This window comes from Cyanistes caeruleus, chromosome 7 (assembly GCF_971803275.1).
Source record: "Cyanistes caeruleus chromosome 7, bCyaCae1.hap1.1, whole genome shotgun sequence".
NCBI lineage: Eukaryota > Metazoa > Chordata > Aves > Passeriformes > Paridae > Cyanistes > Cyanistes caeruleus.
Window position 1 is genome coordinate 10,140,545 of NC_141707.1, and position 23,162 is coordinate 10,163,706.

Sequence of the window (23,162 nt, forward strand, 5' to 3'; positions counted from 1 at the left end):
CTCAGATCTAGAATATGGTAAGCAAAAACACCTAAATCAATTCATATGCAATAATGTACCTTAGCAAAGAAGCTCTTGCTTTCAAAGATGGTTTTCCTGAATTTATTTTTATTTTGTATGTATACCAAAATATAATGTACTTACGTTTGCTCATTCACAGAAAATACAGTGGTATCCCAGAAGCCATGAGAAGCCTGGCTGGGAGGTAGCTACAGCTGGTCTGCCTCAGGCTGGGCTAAGCCTGCAGCGTGGACAAACACCTCCCTAAGTGCCCCAGGAACAGGGAAGCCAGTGTCCCTCAAGAGCTTGTTCCAATGCCTCATTGCTCACACACATTTCAACATCTAAAATAAACCTCCCTTCAGAATGAGCTGGCGTTTTATAAACCGCTTCTTTCCCAAAAGGCACACAGAATGACTGTGTGCCTCTCTACAAATTTCAAGATGTTTTTATTATCTAGCTTCAGTTTTCTTTCAAAGTCTTAATAATGTCCCTATCTCAAAGGCTGCAGTTCTCCAACGTCATGTAGTTCCTCCTCATCTGAAGATTTTCCAATTTGTGTAGATCCTCCTGAAGCTGTGAGGCCCCCCTATGCTGTGAGCATAAGCTTACAATGCCTCATTTGTATCCATTGCTGACTTCCAGGCACTCAGTTCCTCCAAGGAATCATTTCACAAGAGAAAAATCTCTTTGTAAAAACACAATCACCTTTCCTTGCCTCAATAACCACTCAGTATTCCCAGAAGCTACCGAGTGAATACAGCAACAGGTGGAGTTGCTGAAGTCAGCTCTGAGTGACTTAACAGGAAAAGTAATAATGATACCAGCACAACCCTCAGAGCAGGGAAAACTGTGTGGATTAAGATACTTAAAATTTTTAAAGGTAGATGTGACCAGGCAGACAGAGGTATAATAAGAGCATGAAATGAAATAAGGTTGTAAGATTATTTAGCCATGATTTTAAAATATAGATATCTATTTAAATTAACATTTTCTTATTTCATCAGAAGGAAAAGCTTTGTGTAATATCACAGGTGGTGCAACGGGCAGTTGGTATAACATATTATTTCATGCATCCCCAAGTGATGGTTATAAAAAATTGGGAAAATAATTGCTAGCAAGATAAGAAATTAACATAACTAAAGGACCCTGTATTACTGCAAAAATATCTGTTGACGACTTGCATTAGTAAAACCTCATGAGAAAACAATCTCTACCTTCTTTCTTGTGAATAGGGTCTTGCATAATCTTCTGGTAGCATTCATACTGCGCTGTCATGATTTTATTCCGTGTAACACTCAGCTGGGCAAAGTCCATTGAGGTGTTCTGATGTCCCTCAGCTGGAGTTGCACTGGCAAAGAACTAAGAGGAAAAACATTTCTCTTAGAAAATCATGTACAAGCTCCAACAAACCTTTTCAACATCAATCTTTGCAAATATCATACTTTAAATATTATTTTACTGAAAGAGTGATCTTCTAATCTTATTACTGACAACATGATTTTGTGTTTTTCTGGTTAATTTAGCAATTCTTACTACTGAATCTTGATAAATGTCTCCTGAATGAGCATGGGGTAGGAACAATTGGCAAGATTTGCAAATAAGAATGGGAACATGCATAGAAACACTCACACAGTCAGAGGTTTATTTTTCCAAACCTCAGTGAAATATATCAAAGTTTAGACTAAAGACATTTCAGTCAGGCCCAAAATGATCCTTTATGAAAAAAGACCTTTTTGTGCACTGAAACATTTAGCTTGTCCAGAGCTATTTGGTTTCTCTGAAGTTTGGTGAACCATAAAGTCAACCCTCAGAATAGAGAACATTATTCAAAAGAAAAGACATCCACTTTGACAGTTATTAAAATTAAAAATTGAAAAATCTTAGGAAGGTTGATCTTGACTAAAACCTGAACCTTTTAAGAGCATTTTTAATAGTAATTAAATATTTTATGGGAAGCTACTAAGCTTCACAGAAAAACCAAAGCCGCACATTGAACTACGGTACCACTGTTGTACATGGGATGAAATTAAGATGTCTGAGGATGTCTCTGAATCTCAGTTAGTTGTCTCCTCTTCCTGGGCTCTGCAGGGTACTGACTGTGTCACCTGTCCACTGCTACTGTTCTGAGCCAGCAGAGAATATGCTGGATTCAGCAGATCAATACTATTTGTGTAGCTTTGACAAAAGAATTTAATGGACAACAAAAAGTAGATTAAGATAAGATAAATGTAGTCTCTGTTGTGCAGAAGCTACATTTGAACACAAGATTAGATCTTTCTGTGCTACCATATTAATAATTTCTATGGTACTCTGTACAGGGCTGTTAAAACTGGAATTGATTTTAAAAATTCATAAGACTCACCATAGTAACCAATAAGAAGAGCAGCAAAAATGTGATCCAGATTTTTGTCATTTTATATCTGATACAAACAATCTTATGCTGTAGAATGAACTCAAACTGCAATAGAAAAAAAAAAGGAAGCAATTAATGAAAGCCAAAACTGTTAAATATTTTCATATTTTATTTCTGAACAAAAACAAATGGATGGAGGTCCTCAACGTTTCTATTCATGCACAGTGATGCCATGTGAAATACCCAGGAATGCACAATATGGTGTCAAAACAAGGCACTCAGTTCCTCAGCACTGAACTTCAGCAGCAAGGTTTTCCTGCACTGCTGCCTCCACTGCCTCAAGCAGCACCTTCGAGGGTTTGTCCCTGGCAGGTGCCCAGTACCAACCCCACAGCAAATAGCCCTGAGACACAAACTGCACTTGGGGCCATCTCTGCCTTTGGGAGACACCAGCAAACTACAGGTCAGCTCCCTCAAATACACTCTGACTTTCAAACACACGCATTTATTTCCCCTTTTCTTCACACCTCCTGATATTTAATTTTGCCATTTCTGGAATAACTGATCTAGTGAGAAGCCATTTCATCCTTGACTTCCAGCTGTGCAAGGATAATAGTAGTAATGCAAGAATTCATTGTACTGCAGTACCCATAGTTCCTTTAGTTATCATTTGAAGAAAACCCAAATACCTAAGCCAGCTGTGACCACATTACACTGCAGACTCTTCTTGGAATTGATTCTTGAAGTGAAAAATTCACCCAAAGCATAAAATATATGGTTATTTATGAAGCATGTAGACCATCTATCTAGTGTAACCCTGCTGTGACAACTGCCTCAAAAGGAAGGAAAATGTCAAAGAGTTTTGTCTTTTAATATTTCAGTGCCCTGAAGTATCCTGAGATCACAAAGCTGAGCCTGGAACTGAGATAAGAGCTTTTCTTCTGATTGCATCGTGGAAAAAGACCTCTGCATACTCAGTTTAGTTACTACAACTAAACCACATTTCCAAAATCCAAGTATCTCACTGCAGCAGCATTAATGAAGCTGTACTCAGCTAAAATAAAAGCAGTAACATGTGCCCGAGTTTAGCTCCTGGTACAGATGAATTCACTCCAACTCTCACACTGTGATTTAAAACACGATCCTTGCATAGCCAGAGTCCCTCACAGAGCGCATCCAGCTCAGAGACCCCACTGCCAGAGAATCCAGAGGGCTGTGGGTGCTGTACCCACACACAAACCTGCATCCTGACCACATTCCCCCTCACATCACACTCACTGTCATCTTTACAAGCTTTTCTTACCCAGCAGTGATGTGCTGTGGGAGAATGGGGGATGACAAACAACTGGCTGTACACTGACCAGCAGAGATAACAGTACAAAAAGTCCCTTTTTTAAAAAAACACACCTGTCTCAGTCACAAAAACCAAGCATTCAACATTTCTACTCTTCTGCTTTTATGATGGGACTGGGTCCTCCTACAACAACTACAGTACAATAAACAGCATCTTAACTATTAACTACATATTAACTATTAAATATGAAATAGCTGCTGTTTATTGCATAGCCTGATGCAAAGACAGAAAATGTGTTGTAAAATCAGCTGGGGCTGTTTAACCCAGACTAAAGTTGTATCCATAATCTTCCTTCTATTTTTACCAGTGGCATTCAATCCTGGAACACTGATTGCTACAAATTGCACAGGTGAGGTTCTGAAGTTCAAATCATAAAGTGATTAGATAACTTTAAAAACCCTCATCTGTTAACTAAAGAAAAGTCTAAATATGTTTGTGCAGTGACTAAGGCTTGACAAAAAACAGATATATATCTAAATTAACAAAAGGGCAATATGAGCTCAATCCTGCATGAAAACTGGGGGCAACTATGATTAATTCAAACCTATCACATGTTTCATTCATTTACAGATGTGTCTGTTTTCCTAGGGGGAAAAAACCCTGGCCTTCTAAGGAAATTGGAATTAATAACTTACCGTAATGTAAGTCAACAATATTTTCTCTCCCAAGTATGACAAAGCACATCTGTGCAGGGTTAAAATCCACAAATGATGTGCATAGGACAAGCCAAGAGATGAAGCAAGTAAAAAATAGCAACCATAATTTAGTGTATGTATGTTTATCTATACATGTATACAAAAGTTCAAAATAATTTTCTCTGCAATAGTTCAAAAAATCCTTATGCTAAAACAAATGTTGGATGCAAGATTTAAAATGCATGTTTTTATACTGCTCTCACTTCACCTTGCTTATTTTAAATTAATCTAAAAGATACAACATCATATAAACAAAGGCAGAAATTATCTGCTTTGATGCAGAGTCCAAGTTTACTTCTGTTTCACAGTATCAAAACTCATCCCTAAGCTCAGTTCCTTTAATGGTCCAAGTCTTTTCATACCAAGTAGTTCTGTAGACATTTCCTATCAACTGCTCCAGTGTCTGCTGCTAAATTATTAAGCCTTCCCAGGAGATAAAATGTTAAGTCAAGCCTATAATGCACTCTATGCTTTCCACTCATTTCTCTCAGCTGCTAACATATAGACAGAAGAAAACCCCAACCACCACCTTTTTCCAAACATCACTACTTATGGATTTAATTACAAAATGCAGGCTGAAGGTCATTCATCATGCCTTTTTGGACTGCAGGAAAGCATTTCTTGCATCACTACATGAATTCATTCACTCAACATTTATTCCAGTTAGCCTGGACAAGACACTTCCAAGGAAAATTAAGAACTTTCTTAGGGATAGACAGCAATATATTCCATTGACTGAGGCAGCAAGCCAGTACTGCTAAGAAGCTCAGGCTGCTTTTATTAATCATCTGCTCCGATGAGAAACAAACCAAACCTAATTCTCTGAAAGTTCTTCCCCTCTTAAAGCTGGGAGGTATTAGGCACACAAGAAATTAATAGTGAAAAGGGACAATTCTTAGGTTTCCTTAATAATGATGCTTCCCAAGTTGTTCTGCTATTTTAAGTCTGACAAGTCTACTGTGGGGCAGAGAAGAGAAATGTATTTGATTGAGATTAATCTGAGTGTCTTGAATGGATCCCTTGACTCCACTCTGTGACACTCAGTATACAAAATTCACTCTGTGAATCTGCACAAAAGCCAGCAGGGCTGGCATTTACACAGCAGGTATTGACTGAAACAGAGTTGGTGGAGACAGCACTATAGCTACTGGCAGTCCTCTGGCTGAAGTATATTCCCACTAAAAGGGAACATCAGTGAGAAAAGAATGGGGAATTGTAATAGTAAATCAGATCTTCCAGATCTTTGAAATATCATTTTTATTTCTGGTGCGAGTTTGTGCATTTAGTGAAGACTGGGATAACTTAAACAAAACAACAACAAAAAAGGAGCTGCCATTAATGATACACCCAAGACCCACATTGTGTTTGTCACTGATAGCAGTGACACCTACTGAAGAATGAGGAATTAAAAGGGAACTGCAAGCTGGACTTAGCTAAAATAGTTACTGCTATAGCTTTAGCAGATGTTCCCATTTCTCTTCCTCCCGCTTTCTCTACAGAGCCATCCTGCCTTATCAGCTGTTTCTACTTTTAACTTTTCCCCATCCTCCCAGGAGTAAGTGGCACCCTTGCTGAGCTCCAGACACTTCCCGTTTCAACCATACAGTAAAAGGGTTAAAAAAAGCAGTCATTAAAAAAGAAAAAAAATACCATTTTTTTGAACTTTAAAACCACGTTTAGTACAGAACAATGAACATAGGCAGCTTCCACCTCAAGCAGTTCTCAAATCTGACTTCAAGTGAGAATGCAACCCTGTGGGAGTGCGACAGGAGGGAGAGCCTACTTATGGCACTGCAGGCCCATCCAAAAATGCCCAAATATTTTTCACTGATTGATAATCTTTGATTTGCCCAGAAGTCAACAGAACAACCATTCCCAATGACAACAAAGAGAAAGCCACAAAACTTGTGCTGTGTAAATTATATACCTTGCAGTGTGCTGTAACCTTGGAACACTGCAAGTAAACATGTTTGCTTACGGATATATAACCTTCATCTGAAAATGGGGTCAGAATGGGTATTTTCTTGACACTTTGTTACTCTGGTTCTTTTTGGAGGGTGGCATACAACTTGAAGTATTTAAAACCTCAGGCAATGCTTGGTTGTTTCAGCCCAAGGTAAAGGCAAAAACAACAAGTTGCAAAATGCCCAATACTTTTCAAAGTGTCCCTAACTTGATGTTCAAATGGAACTGTTAATAAAAAACTCCCTCAAACCAACAAAACCCAATAGCCAGTAGCCTCAAATGGAGTTACAGACAGAGCTTCCACTTGCATCTTCACTCACATAAACTTTCTGGGAAATACTTCTCTGAGTAAAAGAGTGGGAAAGCACCAGCCAAACAATAATACACACCAGATTCACTGAGTCCTGGACATGGACTGCAAAATGTCCACAGTTATATTAGAGAACAATGCAAGGCTGTTTGGAAATCTTCCTATTTGGGTAATCTGCCTTTTTTTTCTGAGGGAATCACTTCTGCCAGGATTTAAACAAACTGCTCAATGGTATCCCATAACTGCTCACAGCTGTATGTGTGGGAATTACTCCATCCTCTTAATAAGTATGGAGCTTAAAAGTAAAGGTAAATAAAATAATGCCACACAAACATTCTCTCTCTACATTTCTTTCCACGAGTTTCTCCTAGGTAGAAGTAGTGGCACAATGGAATTTCCTGTCTTCTTGAGGATTAAAATAAAGAAACACAGTGGCATATCTCAATTTGTCCCTGAGTTATTCTACAGCAGGTAGACAGGTTCCTTGTGCATGTGGTAGAAAGTGCATGCTCAGTAGGAGAAAGTCCTCACTGTTTAATTCCTGGGCAATGTGCTGTGTTGGTCCCATGGTACAGGTCTGTGCAAGTAGGAAATTAGGACTGGCTCACCAAGATGTTTCACATCTTGTATTCTCTTTATTAGCACACTTTTTGCTTTTGTTTTTGCATCGCTCTGGCTGCATGTCAGAGGCCTTGCAGAGATTGCAGAACCATCTGCATATGAGATTATACAGATTAAATTACTCCTGGGTGATTCTTCCCATGAATAGCTTTTGGCAACTATTCAGATAAGTTTTGTCACCTGCACCCAACAGAAATTACTAGCAGTAATTGGCAACACTCAAAGCCGGTTCCAATAACAGCTAAAGTTTTAAGAACCTATGACAGAGTGATAGTGGTGCTAGTTTTCCTCTATTTTCTAACATTTCTTTTGATCAGTTCACAGATGTGGATGACACATTGCAATTTTTTCTGAGCAGGTCCAGTTAAAATCCAAAGCAACCAAAAATGCAGAGCAAAAATGCCACCACAACAAAGATTTTGGAGGAGGGAATGTCTACAAGGTTCTTCCCCTGGCATATTTTGCAATTCTTGCCATTGGTCAATATTACTCCTCTCCACACAACAGACTACAGAGCAGATTTTTTTGTGGTTTTGTCCATCACACCAATTTAAGCTCTTTAAAAAGAGGATTTCCACTGATAAAAGCAGTAAAAGCATTTCCTTCTTGATTTTACACTGAAAAGTCTTTTTTTGGCCCTTGTGCTTTCCCTATAAATTACGAAGGCTCTGCCCCTCCTTGTCCAATATGATGAACTTCCTACTGACTTCAGGACATAAGCCAGCAGTACAGATCAGGCAATGCCATGTGGAAGAAAGACAAGGACTCAGTGAGGGTTAAAGTTACAAGTCAGCAGGATATGTAACCCTGCCAAAGAAATGCAGCACAGGGAATTTTAAAAATATTGAAGCAAAGTAAAATTATTCGTCTCTTCTGAGGAACTGGCTGTTAAAGGAAGGCAACAGAGATTCTGGCAAAACAAATCTTTACCAAGAGACTGCTGGGGCTTTACTCTCAAGAGATGCAACTGTGATTTCCAACAGTTTATAGTTCTTAATGCCTGCAGAGTTTCCAGTGAGTGCTATTTGACTACTACTGTGTAAGCACATTGTTATGCTTATTTTACAAGCTTAACCCTTTTCACCCCATAGCCCTAACCCAGCTGGATCTTGATGCCTAAAATCCATCAGCATAGCTACATATGCTGCCAGGCATAACTCACAACGTTCAGTTCAAAGTTCTGCAAGCCATGGCACTGAAATTCCAGAGCAATCACTCCAGCACAAAGAATCTTTGAAGGGAGGCTACTCTGCTGAATGAAGCTATCTGTAAAAATCCACTATCAAACATCCTAGAAACAACTCTTAACAGAAAGGAAGATGACAGCAGACTAGCGAATGATTAAAGTCTAATAGCTGATGGATCGAGATGACTTAGTTTTGGTACTTCCCTTCTAAAATTCTTTTTTAAACTGTATTATATTTCTGTTATAGAAATTTTAAAAATGGGCTGAAATATATCCATGTAAACTTCCCTGAAATTTTACTTCTTCCAAAAAAACTGCTGTGATGTGGCAAGGATGGTCCAATTAAGATGCTATTTTAAATAAAAGGGAATAACTCAAGACATTCATTCTTTTCCATTGCTTTCATTCTATTAACAAGCTGAAGAGCTCCCACGTTGTTACTAGGTATATAACTGTAGTTACCTAGATACATTTATATATGCATGAGTCTCTTAGCCATAGGATTTAATTTTAGGTAGCCCTGCCAGGAACAGAGAGATGCACTCAATGAGCCTCATGGTCCCTCTCAACTTCAGAAATCCTTTGACGTATGTGAAAAATACAGTACAGTCCTCCAAAGAAAATTTCTCTGAGCAAAATTATTTCTGTTTTGAATCAAAGCAAAGAAAACATGAATTTATGAATTGACCAAACAGGCCTTAGGACTTGTGTAACGTCCCTTGTTGAGATATTGAAGTGGGATTTTTTCCCAGCCACTGCTGTTTGAAAGCTGCAGACTGTACTGTTGCTCTATCTGCCCCTTTCAATCAGTGTTTTTTTATTTGAATGTCTCCATTTGATGCTGTTTACCAAGTAATGACCCAGAAGAGATCCAAAGGGTTTTTTTTGAAAATGTTTACAACATGAAATAATTTTCTCAATTGGCTGAGTTTTAAAAGTTTTTTGTTATTTCTTCATTGACACACGCTAATTTTACAAGAACAAGTATTTCCACAGTTCAAAGACTTTTCTCAAGGTCAGAACAAGGCAATGGGAAAATGGGTTAAGCAAAATGTACCAGGACTTTTGTTTTTTGCAGAGTTAACCACTCAGGCTTTTTCTCATTGGCCCCTGCCCAGTTTGGCAGCTGAGCATATCCTATGAAACTTACGGGTTTTACACTAGCTTCTTTTAGATTCCTATTTAGAAGTGTGAATATTTATGCACAAATATATTCTCATTCAGTTATAAATAAAGTGAAAAAGTTTCAAAATACGATTTTTTAATGAAATTGTTAATTTTCAGGTGAACTGTGGCATAGCAGCAGCTCAGAGCAGGATGGAGAGGGAGCAGGTGGCCAGGAAAGGGAACTATTGCCAGGACAAACAAAGTGCTGGTGCAGCCACTGCATCAGAACAGTTGTCCCAACTTTGGGGTCACCTTTGGTCAATCACTTGACCAGAACTGATGAACAAAGTAGAGATAAACTCTTCATGGAAATATCAGAAGCATTATAGAATTCTGATTTTGCGTGGCACTTCTTTATTTTACTTAAAAAGCACCCCAAACAACAACAACCAAACAAAACCCCAAAAGGCAGTACAGAGAACTAAAATATCCCCAAGGCAGCTTTCTCTGGCAATAATTATAGTCTAGCTAAGGATGAAATTTCAGATGGAAAGCTCATGCCAAATATTAACATTTTCTCTCATGAGACATTTCTGATGCGTTTGCTAGTCCAACAATGTTCAGGTAAATTTAAGGCAGCTTCAGAAAAATTCAGCTTGGTATACTTATTTAAAACAAAATAAACCAGCTACTTCAAAGCCTTTACCAGGTCAACCTAAGTCACTACAGCTCAGAACATTTCCTCTTAAATTTAAAATCTCACGTGCCAGAAGTCAAAAGTGCAAGCTCTGGAATATTTCACCCTTTGAATATTAGACAATACATGTTATACTGTGCTAAATTATCAAAACTACTAATCCATCCTGTAGAAAAGCCAACAAGCAGCAGCCAAAACCAACCTTTTGAGTTCTAGTGGCCTGCAGCTTGTCTCCCTTGCTTTAATTAGCTACAGATATTCCCCATCTTTCCTATATTTTCACATCTGCTGCACTAGTAAAATGGCACTTTAACAGCAAATGGTTTAAGCTGGGCTCACACAGGGCATGCTGGCTCTAAAGGAGTCTGTGAGACTCAAGAAAGTTAAGCCAGAAGTAGTTAATCTCCACAGTGTGGATGGAAGGAAATGACCTTCTATACCTTTTTCAAATCTATACCTGCATATTGGTATATGCACCACAAGAACATAGGGCCTGTGCTCAGAATGGGGGAGGAGGGCAAAGGTTTGGGAATGACCTCTAATGGAAGAAAACCATGGATGCAGATACTCAAAGGGCACACTAAGAAAACAACATCAAAGCTTTTCTCTTAACATTTATAACCAGAGCCTTCCTTTTTATCACATATACAGGAATATATCTCTCTCCTCACAGACTAGCTGCAGAAATCATCTTAAGGCAGCCATAAGGTTGGCAGTGATAGAAGTTTTCCCATCCTCTGCCCATTTCCTTCAGAAGATATATACCAAGATATTGCTAAAGCCAATGGTATTTTGCCTTAACACTCTTTTCTGTCGTTCTGAGTTAACATTAGTTTTCCCAAACTGAGGAAAGTATTAATATAAAAAGTATGGTTGTTTCTAAATCTTCTAAATGGGAATTACCTTCAGCTTCATCCACACCCTGCCACACCCACAGAAATATCAACATAAGCAAAACTCCCACACTGGCCGAAACATCCAGGCGAAAGAAACAGTTTGCTAGAGATGCTGTCAGTTTAAAAGACAATTACAGGATCAAAGCAATTGACTAACCAGTTAATTAACAAAATGAGACCCTTTGAACAGAGGCGAATGGCTGCCCAATGGCTGCAGTAATCCCTCTCAGTATTTGCCCAATGAATTCCTCATTCTGATCCAGACACAGAGGGCAAAAAATAACTGGCACCAGTATAGACCTGAGAGTCTCAGCTTGTTTTGTTACATACAATCCCCCAAAAGGCACTTATGACTGTTTGGACAGGCAATGCCATTTTCAACCACCTAGAACATATTTGAGTGTTGATCTTTATGAAGTATCATGGTCTATGTGTACTTTTAAAAGAGCAATTTCTTTTTTACCCGAATTCAGTCTTAGTCTGAGTAAGAGTATCTAAATAGAAATCTTTAGCACCAATTGAAATAATACATTTCTCTTATCTTTTCTGAAGTACCACTTAGGCAAAATTACTTCCACCTGAAATTCTACATAACGTAAGCAGCTAAGCCTTTTCTAATTTTCAAATTTGTCCAGCAATTGCACCTTGAAGTCTTAATTTATATTTTGAAATACCAGAGAGTAACAATGCTGAAAACCGGACAGGCACAAGTCTAGCTGGCCTTCTACTTCAGTTGACACCCCGTTACATTTTCATGCTGTTAAAGGAGAAAAGATTCTGTTCCACTGAAAAAACTCCGCTTGCAGAACTTCTGCTGCTGTGAAAGGCATGAGAAGTTTGAAATAGCAAGAGCAGTGGGTGGGGGAGCTGCCAATTTGGCTGGCACACATTCTGAGAGCCACACGTGTATCTGAGGGTCAGCACAGCCCTCATTGCCATCCCCGCTGCCGACCGTGGTGCCGCATCCCGGCATTTCTGCACGCCAGTGTTGTGTGTGTCGCTCTCCTCACAGCACATTCCGTCTGCCCCACGGAGCTGCAGAATGAAACCCAGCATTGCACATTATCACATAAACCCCTCTGCTCACTGTCAGGCAGAGAGTTTACAGACAGTGCCAGCTGCAATCTGTAGGAAGCAGTGTGAATGTTTCCATGAATTCAGTTGAAGATCATATGCTCAGGGTGTGGCCGTGGGAAAGACCAGTGTATCTTACACACAGTCCCTAAAGTCCAATTAGTGTTCCTTTAATTACAAACAGACTTTTCCATATCCTTTTGCAGTATTCCACCCTCTCTTACCTGAATGAAAACCAAAATAAAATACTATGAACATTAAAAATATTACATAAATTGGACACAAAAATCTCTGCCTTGATAAACTGGAGTCTCACTCGGACAAGATACTTCATGAAGATGAAATATTACATCTCAAATGTAATAAAACACTACAAGCACTATAGTTACAGCAGAGGAATGTGTATCAAGCACAGCTATTCTTGTCATGAATTGCATACAAATTTCATTTGCACATAATTTATATATTTAAGCACATTTTCTCCCTCCAGATGTAATATTAACAATAATACAGAGGCAGGAAATGTAATGGAAAATCTCAAGTTTAAAGCTTGTCAAAACTGCAAGCAAATGAAAATTTCCACTGCAAGCATGGAAAATATTATATGGCTTTAATATAGGTGCCCATATTTTCTGCATACTCACATCCTGCATTTATTTGCCTTGAAGAAAAATAAACCTCACAGAAGTCTCAGACTGATTTCACACTCCAGAGAAAAGTCTTTGGCAGAAACAAAACGCATGGATTTTGATGGGAAGCTTTTATAAGGATGTCTACCCAAATTAAGTTAAAAAAGAATAATGTGAATTTGTATTTGTATAGAGCAGATCCTGCCATTGTTCAGTCAGTGTCTCAGACACCAGTGCAGAACTCACAGGCGTTAGTTTGGCTTTGATACACAGCTTGGACATCAAACTTGCAGGCATTACTTTTCTCAGACTGAGGTACCAAAACTCACTAAGAAATGCACTTGGCATGCATTTTTAATTTTTTTTTCCTATACTCTAACTTAGCAAGACACCTCAAAAGACTCATCCATTTCATGCACCTTCAGAGATTCTGGACTTGCACCCCTCAGTTGTGACCCTCTCAAAACAGTATTTGTATATCCTGTTCCATAGAGCATGTGAAAATTCAAATCCATCTTGCTGAGAAATTTTGTTCACAGCTGCTTGCTTGGCAGTGATTTGGTTGAGGAGGGAAGGGAGGGAGGAGGGAGAGACAATTTTCCAAGCGACGGGGAAAAACAGTACAGAACTTTCATCATCAATGGCCTTGACGTTGCTGGAGCCAACGGAAACAACATCACCCAAGTGACTCCATGCAAGGGAACCATTCAGACACAAATAAAAAATCTCCTGCATTAATTTCTATCGTGGTAGCTTATGCCAAGCTTCCTTTGGTGAAATCCAGATTTCTCCTGCATTGGCTTCCTCCTGCTGTTGATAGAGCAGGATATTTGCTGAAAGAAGCAGGTAATGAATGAGATATTCTGAATTAATCAGCACATATGCTGGAGAACTGTATTCTCTTCAGAAGCTCTAAGAACAAGTGGCTGTGTTTTTCCAAAGGAGCTATATTAAGATAGCAGACACAGGATTTCTATACTAAATTCTAACTGGATGCAAGTTTTGCTGGCAGGTGAATTCCCTAACAGGTATGTGTCTTACTGATCCTGTCAGTGATTTTATGGAAGCAAAAATGTCTGGCAATTGATACAGGCCTACACCACACAAAGAACAGGTAACATCTCATGAGGTAACTTCTCACTGCCACAAGTCCTCCAGGATTCCAAGAGAAATAAAAATCTGCAGGAATAAAGCCTGGTTGATTTCCTCCTCAAGCAGAAAATACATTTCCCTTTCTCAAGAGAACAATAGAAAACAAGTACTACAAAAGTCTATTTGAATACCAGTCGATGAATGCAGCATACAGAAATCACAAAATCATTTTTACTGTTGGTGTTCCCTTGTGATAGCTCAAGCCTTTACTGACTGTGCAGAGCTAAACATCGTTCCTGTACATCATTCCAAAACTAGTGGCATTTTGCAGATGGCATTAGTTATTCCAGATATCACATAAATGTTTTATAGACCAGGAAGCAAAGTACTTCTAGCTTTGTCTAAGCCAAGCATGGAATGGATTAGACACAGACCCTGATCAAGAAGACAACTTTAATGACATAAAGACAAATTTATGTGTATTTGGGTTTTCTACTCTAAAACACATCATTTCCCAAATATTAATTCAGTAAGATGTTGAAATCAGAAAGCATCATTTGTAACCACCAGAATAAGTAAATCCACTCTCATGTCATTGCCACAAGACAACTTCTATCTTTGAAGGCATTACTGATCCTCAGGCTGCTTCATTACACCACTTTACAAAGCTTTGGAGAAGAGAAAGAGACTTTTCATGAGTGTTTTTCAGGAACATCAAGTGGCCATCACCCAGAGATCTGAACTCTGAACCCCACTTGGCTGGTGATCTCTGAGGGTCAAACATTACATGAAACATGACTCTAAAGCATCTGTTGGAAATCAGACTACCAAACCGATGGGGAATTCATTCTAATCCAAATGTGGGAGCCAAGTCAGCTACTGAAAATATATAATGCTACCAAATGTAGAATCAATACCCTGTGAAGAAAATGGTTTCAGTTCTAGCAAGAAAATCGTAAAAAATAGCCCTTCAATGCCATTTTTCCTGTAAGGTCACAGAGAAGCACCAAAAAAGAATATAAAGGGAAGACAAGAGAATTAAAAAAAACCTGATCCTAAATCAGTTGAGAGTCAGTTGATATATTCAGAAAGGGCTTTGTGAAAGAATTCTTAAGCCATGTGTGGCTCTTACAGACATCTATTGTGGGAGGTATTTTAACCAGCTTCATGTCTGACAGACAGTCTGTGGGATATAAATAAATTTCAGCTTCTAATACAGATATAATTTTCCTTCTCTGTAGGAGTGAATACCAGTGAGAAAGTGACGTGTTCAGGATCAGTCCACTTGGATTTACAGTTTTTGAGAAGCCTACAAAAACTGACAGTTTTTGAAGGCCATAAGTAATAAAACCCTTAACAAGCTGGAGAGAAAAAAAAAAAAGGAATTTGAGTGATCTGCCCACCACCACTTTGCACATTGTATTCCAACTGAGGTTTAAATATCCATTCAGCAATTAGCAATGGATTTATCATTCACTTCTGTTGGGATTGTCATCAGAATGACTGCAAATAGAGAGTAAAATTCCTCGGGTTAAGAGAAGACCCAGAGAAATGAAAAGTCAGGAAAATATAAACCACTATTTCTGCTAATAAATTGTCATTTACTATCTACACTAGTTTTTCACCTGGAGTTGTACTTACCTGCCTCTGAGATGGTCTCAGGACAAAAATCAAATCTGTGGTTTGGCTATTAATGCCTCTCACTAGGGACACCTGAGTTTAAAGGAACATCTCCCACAAGGAATCTTCCACAAGGAATTTTCCAGAGTTAAGTGTTATTCAAGTGAGACAATCTACCTGAACAATCCCCTTGCTCCTAAGAAACATGAGGGAGACTTCTTCCCATGCTGAGAAGAAACCATTACCTAAGGTGACCTCCTACATCCAGCTCTATCCCCTTCTAATCTCTGCTACCCATTTCAAGCACTCATCCCACAGACTGAATTGCATTTAGCAGTATTGTGGATGTCACTTTCCACTTTTCTTAGCTCTGCCCCCATAACCAAACTGATATAGCTTCACATCATGTTCTACCTGCAATTCCCAGCTGGAACCTGGAGTTTTCCTACTTGATGTAATGAAACTCAAGTGTCACACCCCACTAAGCAACAGCCCCCTGCAATAGACAGGCATTGATAAAGGTGACAGAAATGTCTGATTCTGGTAATTTGCTAAGCAGTTACCTTTGGTTTTCCTGATTCTTTCATTACTCCCATGAAGACCTAAGAGGAACTGGAAATCTCCTTTACACATAATCACAAAGCAATCTCAACTCTTAAGCAAGCCATCCTGACAGAGGACAAGAATGTCTAAGGAAGGACATGAACCATGAGAAAATTACTTGTCACAGAATGTATTCCTGGACAAAAATGTGAAAAATACTACAACGTAAAATAGAATACACTTAATAATTATTTTTTTAAAAAGTAATTTAATAATTACAACTTACTAAAATAAGAATCTAGAAATCCATTTAACACAACAGCACAGTCAAAATCCAGTACCTGGTAATTATCAATACTGAGGATCAATTTAAAAATCTGCAGATGTAGGAGTCAAAGCTTCATTTAGATTTTGGCACACTCAAATAAAAAGTGATTTTGAACAACTCTGTTTAGTTGGGGAAATTTATTCACAGTGGTCAAAGTACGCAAAGGAATTCTTAAATCTCTGCACTCCGAACAAAACAAAGGAACTGAATGGGTGTTAACTTCAGAAGCTAACTTGAGCTTTTTTAGTACCAGCACCATCAACTATTTTGCTCTCCAAAAAATACCCCAGGGACACCCACAACACATGCTGGTGCAGTGGAAATGGACCTGCCCAGCTAATCAGGATCATTCTTTTTTATTTTTAATTGACCTTTCACAGTTGCAAAAGGTGAACAACACACACAGCTATTGCAGGAAGCACAAACCCGTTAGAAATACACTTCTGCCTCTCATTTTGCTTTCTCCAGACTGGTAGAGGGGTAATCAGTCTCTAGTACAGTCTCCAATTACAGCAAAGTTGCACTCAACTCTAACTGCACACATCTTGGCAGTGCTGCTCTCACCCGTGTGGGTCAGGAGATAGATCAAGACCAAAGGCTGAACTCCCTGCCTCTCACAGAGCTCCCAGTGCTCTCTGAGATGCCCAGAGGGTGTAAGAGACACCTACCAAGCCTGGCCCCGACGGATCTGCTGTATCCCAATGGACTGAGCCAGGCCTAATGGGCTTCCCAGGAAGCAGCAGGTGCCTGAGTGCTGGCTCATCCCATCCCACCCCAGACACTGAATACCTCCCCTTTAAGCGCCTTCCCTATATAAACAGCCGAGCTGAAGGAACAGGAATTATAATAATTAGAAAAAGAACAACAAAAAGAGCCCCTCCAAACCAAACCCACACACAAAAAAAAAAATAAAAAAATTCAGAATTAAAATTTGATGAACAATAAAAAAAACACATAGCATGTTTGCATTCTGGTCAGTTTCACTGAAGTTGCTGAGTCATAACATGCTCAGAGCAGAATCAACTCAGAAACAAAGGTCCTGAGAAAAGGGGGTCACACACACTGGGCCATCTCCAAGGACTGCAAATAAAGGGCACTTTCCTAAGTACAATTTTTAGAGAAACCCCAACAAGAGCTAGGAGAACACAATGAAAATTAGCACAGAGCTAAAAGCTTGCCTCAGCAGGGTTGTCAGCATCCAGAGCCTGGCAAACACCACTTGAGCAGTTTTCCAGTGACTGCAGTGTCCCAGTCACCAGGACAGATGAACACTGTGGGCAGCCTCTAATTTTTAGGGCTGTTTACACAGCCCTTTTTGCAGGAAACGGCTCCTCCCAGAGTTTAAGGGACCAAAAGAGTCAAGTGATCTTGAAGTACAGAGAGGAGGTGGAGGAAAGGGTGGTATTCTTTCCCATCAAAGATCATTTTTACTTAAATATCATTCTGTGTTGAGCTTAGACTCTTGTTTCTGAGGCTGTAATTGACACTGAACTTTGCCAGACAGCCCTAAAAATGGCAGTTCTGAAGGTACAATCTTACAAAAGCAGTACACAAGCACCTTCTCTGCTTCCCAAAAGAGCTCAAAAAAAATGAATGCATCTTCCTAGAGACAATGTTTGACAAAGAGATTCATATATTCATGGAGAAATGCTATTCTGCATTGAAATAAGACCAGGCTGTGAATCTAGATAGTCCCTTGTACAATTAGTAAGTTCTTTTGAGTATTTTCGCCACATCTGTAAGAGCTGAAAAGCCAAAACAGAACATGCACTAAAAATGAATAAATAAATAAAGTGCATCCGCATTGCTCAGTGAGGTCTAAGTTTTGCTCAAGGTCTCTTCATGGACCTTTGGTGACTGTTCAGCTGGAAATTAAAGGCCCAAGAGATTTTTGTGAAAGCAGAAAGGGATATCCTGAGTCCCAGCCAGCAGCCTAACAATGCAGCTTCCAACAGCCAGGACTGTGTGATTGTGTTAGGAACATCACTCATTACTGCACACTCATGTGTGCTCATGGAGTCTACTTGTAACTCCACTTTAGCTATTAAAAATGTTCTATTTATCAAAGATACTACACTTCAAGCAATAGGTTCCTACTCTATAAAAATCAAACTATGGCTTTTAATTACTTTTTATTTCTCAATATATTCAGGTAGTGTTCTTTGAAAGGTACACTGTGTAACACCAATATACTTATTGGGAAAAACAATTTTCACAATTTAGGCTGTGGAAAGTCCATTTCTAACTTCACTTTCATTTGTAGTTGACCTCTGACCAGTGTAACTTGAAATTTTCTTTATGACAATCAGTTCCAGGCTTCAAGGCAAAAAAAAAAAAAAAATTAAAAAAAAAAAAAATAAAAAATCCAAACCAAAATTCAAACAAAACAAGACAAAACCCCCACCCAGTTTATATTAAACTCTCATTGAAAACCTATACATCTCCCACTGTTTTCTACCATGAAATAGCTCAAACTAATTTCTCTCAGCAACATCCTCTCTCCTGCAGGACTGTGACATAGGTGGAGATGATCACTGTGGGACTGCATGAGTTTCTTGGCAAAAGTGGTTATGACGTACTTGCTGCTACATCCTAAGGCTTGTTAGCATTCCTTGTCCTAGCTGGATCTACACCCCAGAGGGACAGCTGAGGAGTTACTGCAGAAAGCCAGTATCTGAGCTGCGGATTTCAGAATTAACTGCATTTATGTGCAAGGGATTAAATGCTTCAGTAACTTTTGTGTTACTGCAGATTACTTCATATTTGTACTTAAGTTCATAAAAGTAAGAAAGCAGAACTATCTAAACTATAAAACTCTAAAATTTCTAAAGACAAATCTTTGCACTCTTAAGACAAATTAATGTCCCACGCAACAGTTAAGCTACAAACTGATTAAAACTGTGAAAATCTCTAAGTTCTGTCATTTTTTGGTACACCTGGAAGTTAATCTGAATTAGGGTCTTTTAATTCAACTGCCAAGACAGACTTGTTGAGACGACTACAAAGTGAGTCTTCACACATTTCTCATTCTCCCTGCGCTACTTCTCACAGATTGATGGCATGCTGGGAACCAGCTGCTCCATGGCATTTCTGCAGGGTTACTGCCCTTAAGAGCCTCGTGGCTCGTCATCCCTCCCTGCACAGAACAAACCTGGGTGTGATCCTGGGTCTTCCCTGAGAGGCTTCTTCATTACAGAAACTGTGATCATATTTCATTTATTCTTTCCTTTTCCATACTTCATTGGCCCTTACCCTATCAAGAGGCAAAACACAGTCACTGAAATGCAACTAACTTATTGAGGGCATCAAAAATCATTAAAATGCAGAATGCTTGACACTCATGTTATTAATCCAATTTCTTGCTGATGAAGGAAGAAGCAAGGTTTGAGTAGTTGGTGAATATTTATCCTACCCTCAATAATCCAGATGTTCAAATGGTCTTAGTGTGCAGTTCCTTACCATTCCTGAAGAAGTGAAGTTGTACTCTTAGCAAATTCTTAGTGGGCAAATGAGAATTTTGTCACTTCAACCAAATTTTTTCACTTTGACAAAATCTGATTTTGTTTGAGCCACAAGTTTAGTAAGGTAAAAAAGAAAGGGAGCTGTTGTTCCTCAAGACTTCAAACAAAACACAAGCATGACTTCCTTTCTGTCCTAATTCTCAGAGGAGAAGGAAGTCAACACAATTAATGGCCAATAAATATGAAAATACCGTATTACTTTATATAGTGCAGTATTATAGCTTATTTATATAATAATTATATCTATAAGAAATATATTATTTATATAATAAATATATTATTTATTTATTATATAGCTTGTTCATAAACACTAAAGATTTTTCATTCAACTCCTTTCAGTCAAGTCTGGATAATATTATATTCTATCTTTGTTACCTAAATATGTAGTCAGATTAAAGATATGTGAGTCTCAGAGTACTAAGTAGCTCCTAAGACCATTAAGGAGAATTCCTTTTTTCTGCAGATAAGTCATTGAAAATACAAATTCAGTTTCTTAAGGTGACACATACTTTTTTTCCCCCCCATTTCAGGAAGCACCATGCACAGGGTATATGGAGAAATCAAAAGGAGGATACTAAAGCTCACTGGCCTATATCTCATTCAAGATGGGAAGTCCTATGTCCTGAATATAAAGGTTCCAATCTAATTACACCTGTGAAACAACATTAAGTATTCTAAAATAAATGAAAAGCACAGATTTCATTACAAAAATATAATATCCTGACCCCTGAAATATTCTGATCCCTGAAAACAACATGTCACTGCTAACAAATCAAAAACATCTGTTTCCACAATATTAATTGGTCTTAAGAGCAACTTGTTGTGGAGACAAACTTTTAAAAACCTAAGGGAAAAAAAATCATCAGGATGGGACAGAAGGTAACAGCAGGAAAAGGAGCTCAATCCCAGTATCTGGAAACAAACTCGCACATTTTCTTCAGTTAATTGGAAACCTGGCACATTTGTCAGTTTTACATCATTCTCAAGCTACAGCTGCAAGGTACAAAAGTGTACAGGACATGGTATGAACACAGTATGATCATATACAGACCCCTTGGAACCATTTAAGCCTGCAAAGTTCTGGTCCTTATGCTATAAAGTTACCTAATAACCACTTAAAATTTGAAAAAGCTGAACTACTTACTCAGGTGCAATAGTCAGGAGCCAACTCATGATTTAGGAGAAAAGGAGAACAAAATCAAGTTCATCAGCAAATAAAATCATCTTTGACTTGAGACCAGCAAGTCTTCTCTGACCTGACTTATTTTGGAGACATGTGGTTTCCATATGTTGTTTCTATTGTTGCAGATCAGCACATCAGGACATAAAAACTCTGTACAAATTTATAGTAGGTGGGGTGAGAAGGTGCTGAGGCTGATGCCCAAAGACTGGGAATTGATGAGCAAATTTAGTTCCTCAAATAAGAAGCTGCATAGTTGAAAAAGCCAAGTAGCCTTCTGTATATTTAATGTTCTTCCAAGCCCCTTCACATTATGAACAGAGTGCAGAGGGACAATGATTTATCTAATAAGAGCAATTTGAAATTAGGCTTACTAATGTTTGCTGAATTAAGGCTGGTAAGAAGATGCCAGTACAGGTCTCAGAGCAAAAACACTTAACAGTCTACCAAGAGCTGGATTTTCCCCCTCAGAAATGAATACATTTTCCTGTCTCTCATCCAATGCAGGAATCTTATTAACATTCCTTCATGAGCCACTGAAACATACATAGTACATAGGTGCTAGAAAAGCATATTTTTTTCCCTAGCAAAACACCTCTAAGTAAATAATGATAAATTCTGAAAAGCATTGTTGCCACAAGTTACGTTGACCAATGCTCTTCCCCCTCACATTCATCACACAGACAAAGGCTTTCCTCCTAAAAGGCTAATTTATTTAAACTTATCAGATTATCAAACTTTATTTAAGGAGAATATGGATGTTAATAAATAAATAAAATTTAAACCACACATATCTTATTAGTTTACCTATTACAGAACCATCAACAGGAATCACCACTGGGAAACATGTATTTGTCCACACAGGTAATGCATGGTAAATGTGTTTTTCTTTGAGTGATTATGTTTACTGATTTATATCAGAGAAGGATGAGAAACATTTCCAGTGAGCTCAATCCTACTTCCCTAAGAAAGAAACAAAAACAAGGAGCAGCACCAGCTGCTTGGCAGGACTGTGCTGGAATGATAACATGGTCTTGGAGCGCTCTTGCTCAGGCGATGGAATTAATTACTGGTGAGTACGAGCACAGGCACAGCACTGACAGTTGCTTCACCTTGCCCAGCAAACAGCCTGTTTTGCTCATGCTGCTCACTGCCTCCATGCACAGCTTCTCCACAACCAGCTTTGCATGTACTGCACACCTTGAGCAATGTTGGAACTAAGGAGTGGACCATGTCAGACTATGAAATATGTGTATCTAGAAAAGATTTGTGGACAAGGACAATTTGATATACCAATAGCATAAAACTCTGTACTAAATCTATCTGAAACTAAGCAATAAAATCCATTTTACTTAATAGTATCCACCCACTAATTTCATTAATGATCAAATTCTAATTGGAAAATTAGTATGAATTGGTTCTATAGCTCATTGTGCAAAACTCTCATCATCCTACAATGTAACAGACTCTTGTTCAAAAAAAGATGACACTTATTTCTATGAGAATGGAAAATGATCAGTCTGAATTAAAAAAAAAATAACAAGGGAAGGGGACAAAGAAACATGCTAAAATTATATAAAAGTCTTTTTATACAAAGTGACAAAGGAAGAATAGCAACCAAAAAAAAATTCAACCAGAAAACCAACAAAACCACACACTCAAAAAACCCACACCACATCAAAGAAACTCAACCACAAGCTCCACTGTAACTGTGTGATTGTGTAGGTTTCTACACTTACTTGGATAATGTTCCAGATTTGTTGGAAATCTGGACAGGAGTCTCATGAGAACAGGCTTTCTGATAATTTAGATACTCTCAGGTTATAAGTCTGCCAGAAAAAATGCAAGAGCAGTCTTTTTCCATGGTAGTTTTGTACTTGGATTCCAACTCCAGCAAAAGAAGAGGAACTGCAGAGATGTATAAAATTAAAGAGGGATCAGTCACAAAACCTTTCCCATTCATGACCAGTGCACAATACAGTACAGTG

The 23,162-nt window shown here is 38.5% G+C and overlaps 1 protein-coding gene across 23 annotated transcripts in view; it reads right to left on the reverse strand.

The window, feature by feature from the left end:
* CALCRL (calcitonin receptor like receptor) overlaps window positions 1–23,162 on the reverse strand; it is a 65,675-nt gene that overhangs the window by 28,040 nt on the left and 14,473 nt on the right. For 17 of the 23 annotated variants that reach the window (XM_086898350.1, XM_086898361.1, XM_086898352.1 and 14 more), the window contains 2 exons: window positions 2,366–2,461; window positions 1,218–1,362 (listed from right to left, as the gene is read on the reverse strand). In XM_086898350.1, the coding sequence (XP_086754476.1) occupies window positions 1,218–1,362; window positions 2,366–2,416 (196 nt within the window). In that variant the 5' untranslated portion in view covers window positions 2,417–2,461. Of the gene's footprint in view, window positions 1–1,217; window positions 1,363–2,365; window positions 2,462–19,624; window positions 19,727–21,138; window positions 21,328–22,913; window positions 23,083–23,162 lie in introns of all 23 variants that reach the window. The other 6 variants (XM_023930680.2, XM_086898354.1, XM_086898367.1 and 3 more) reach the window with 2 other exon arrangements.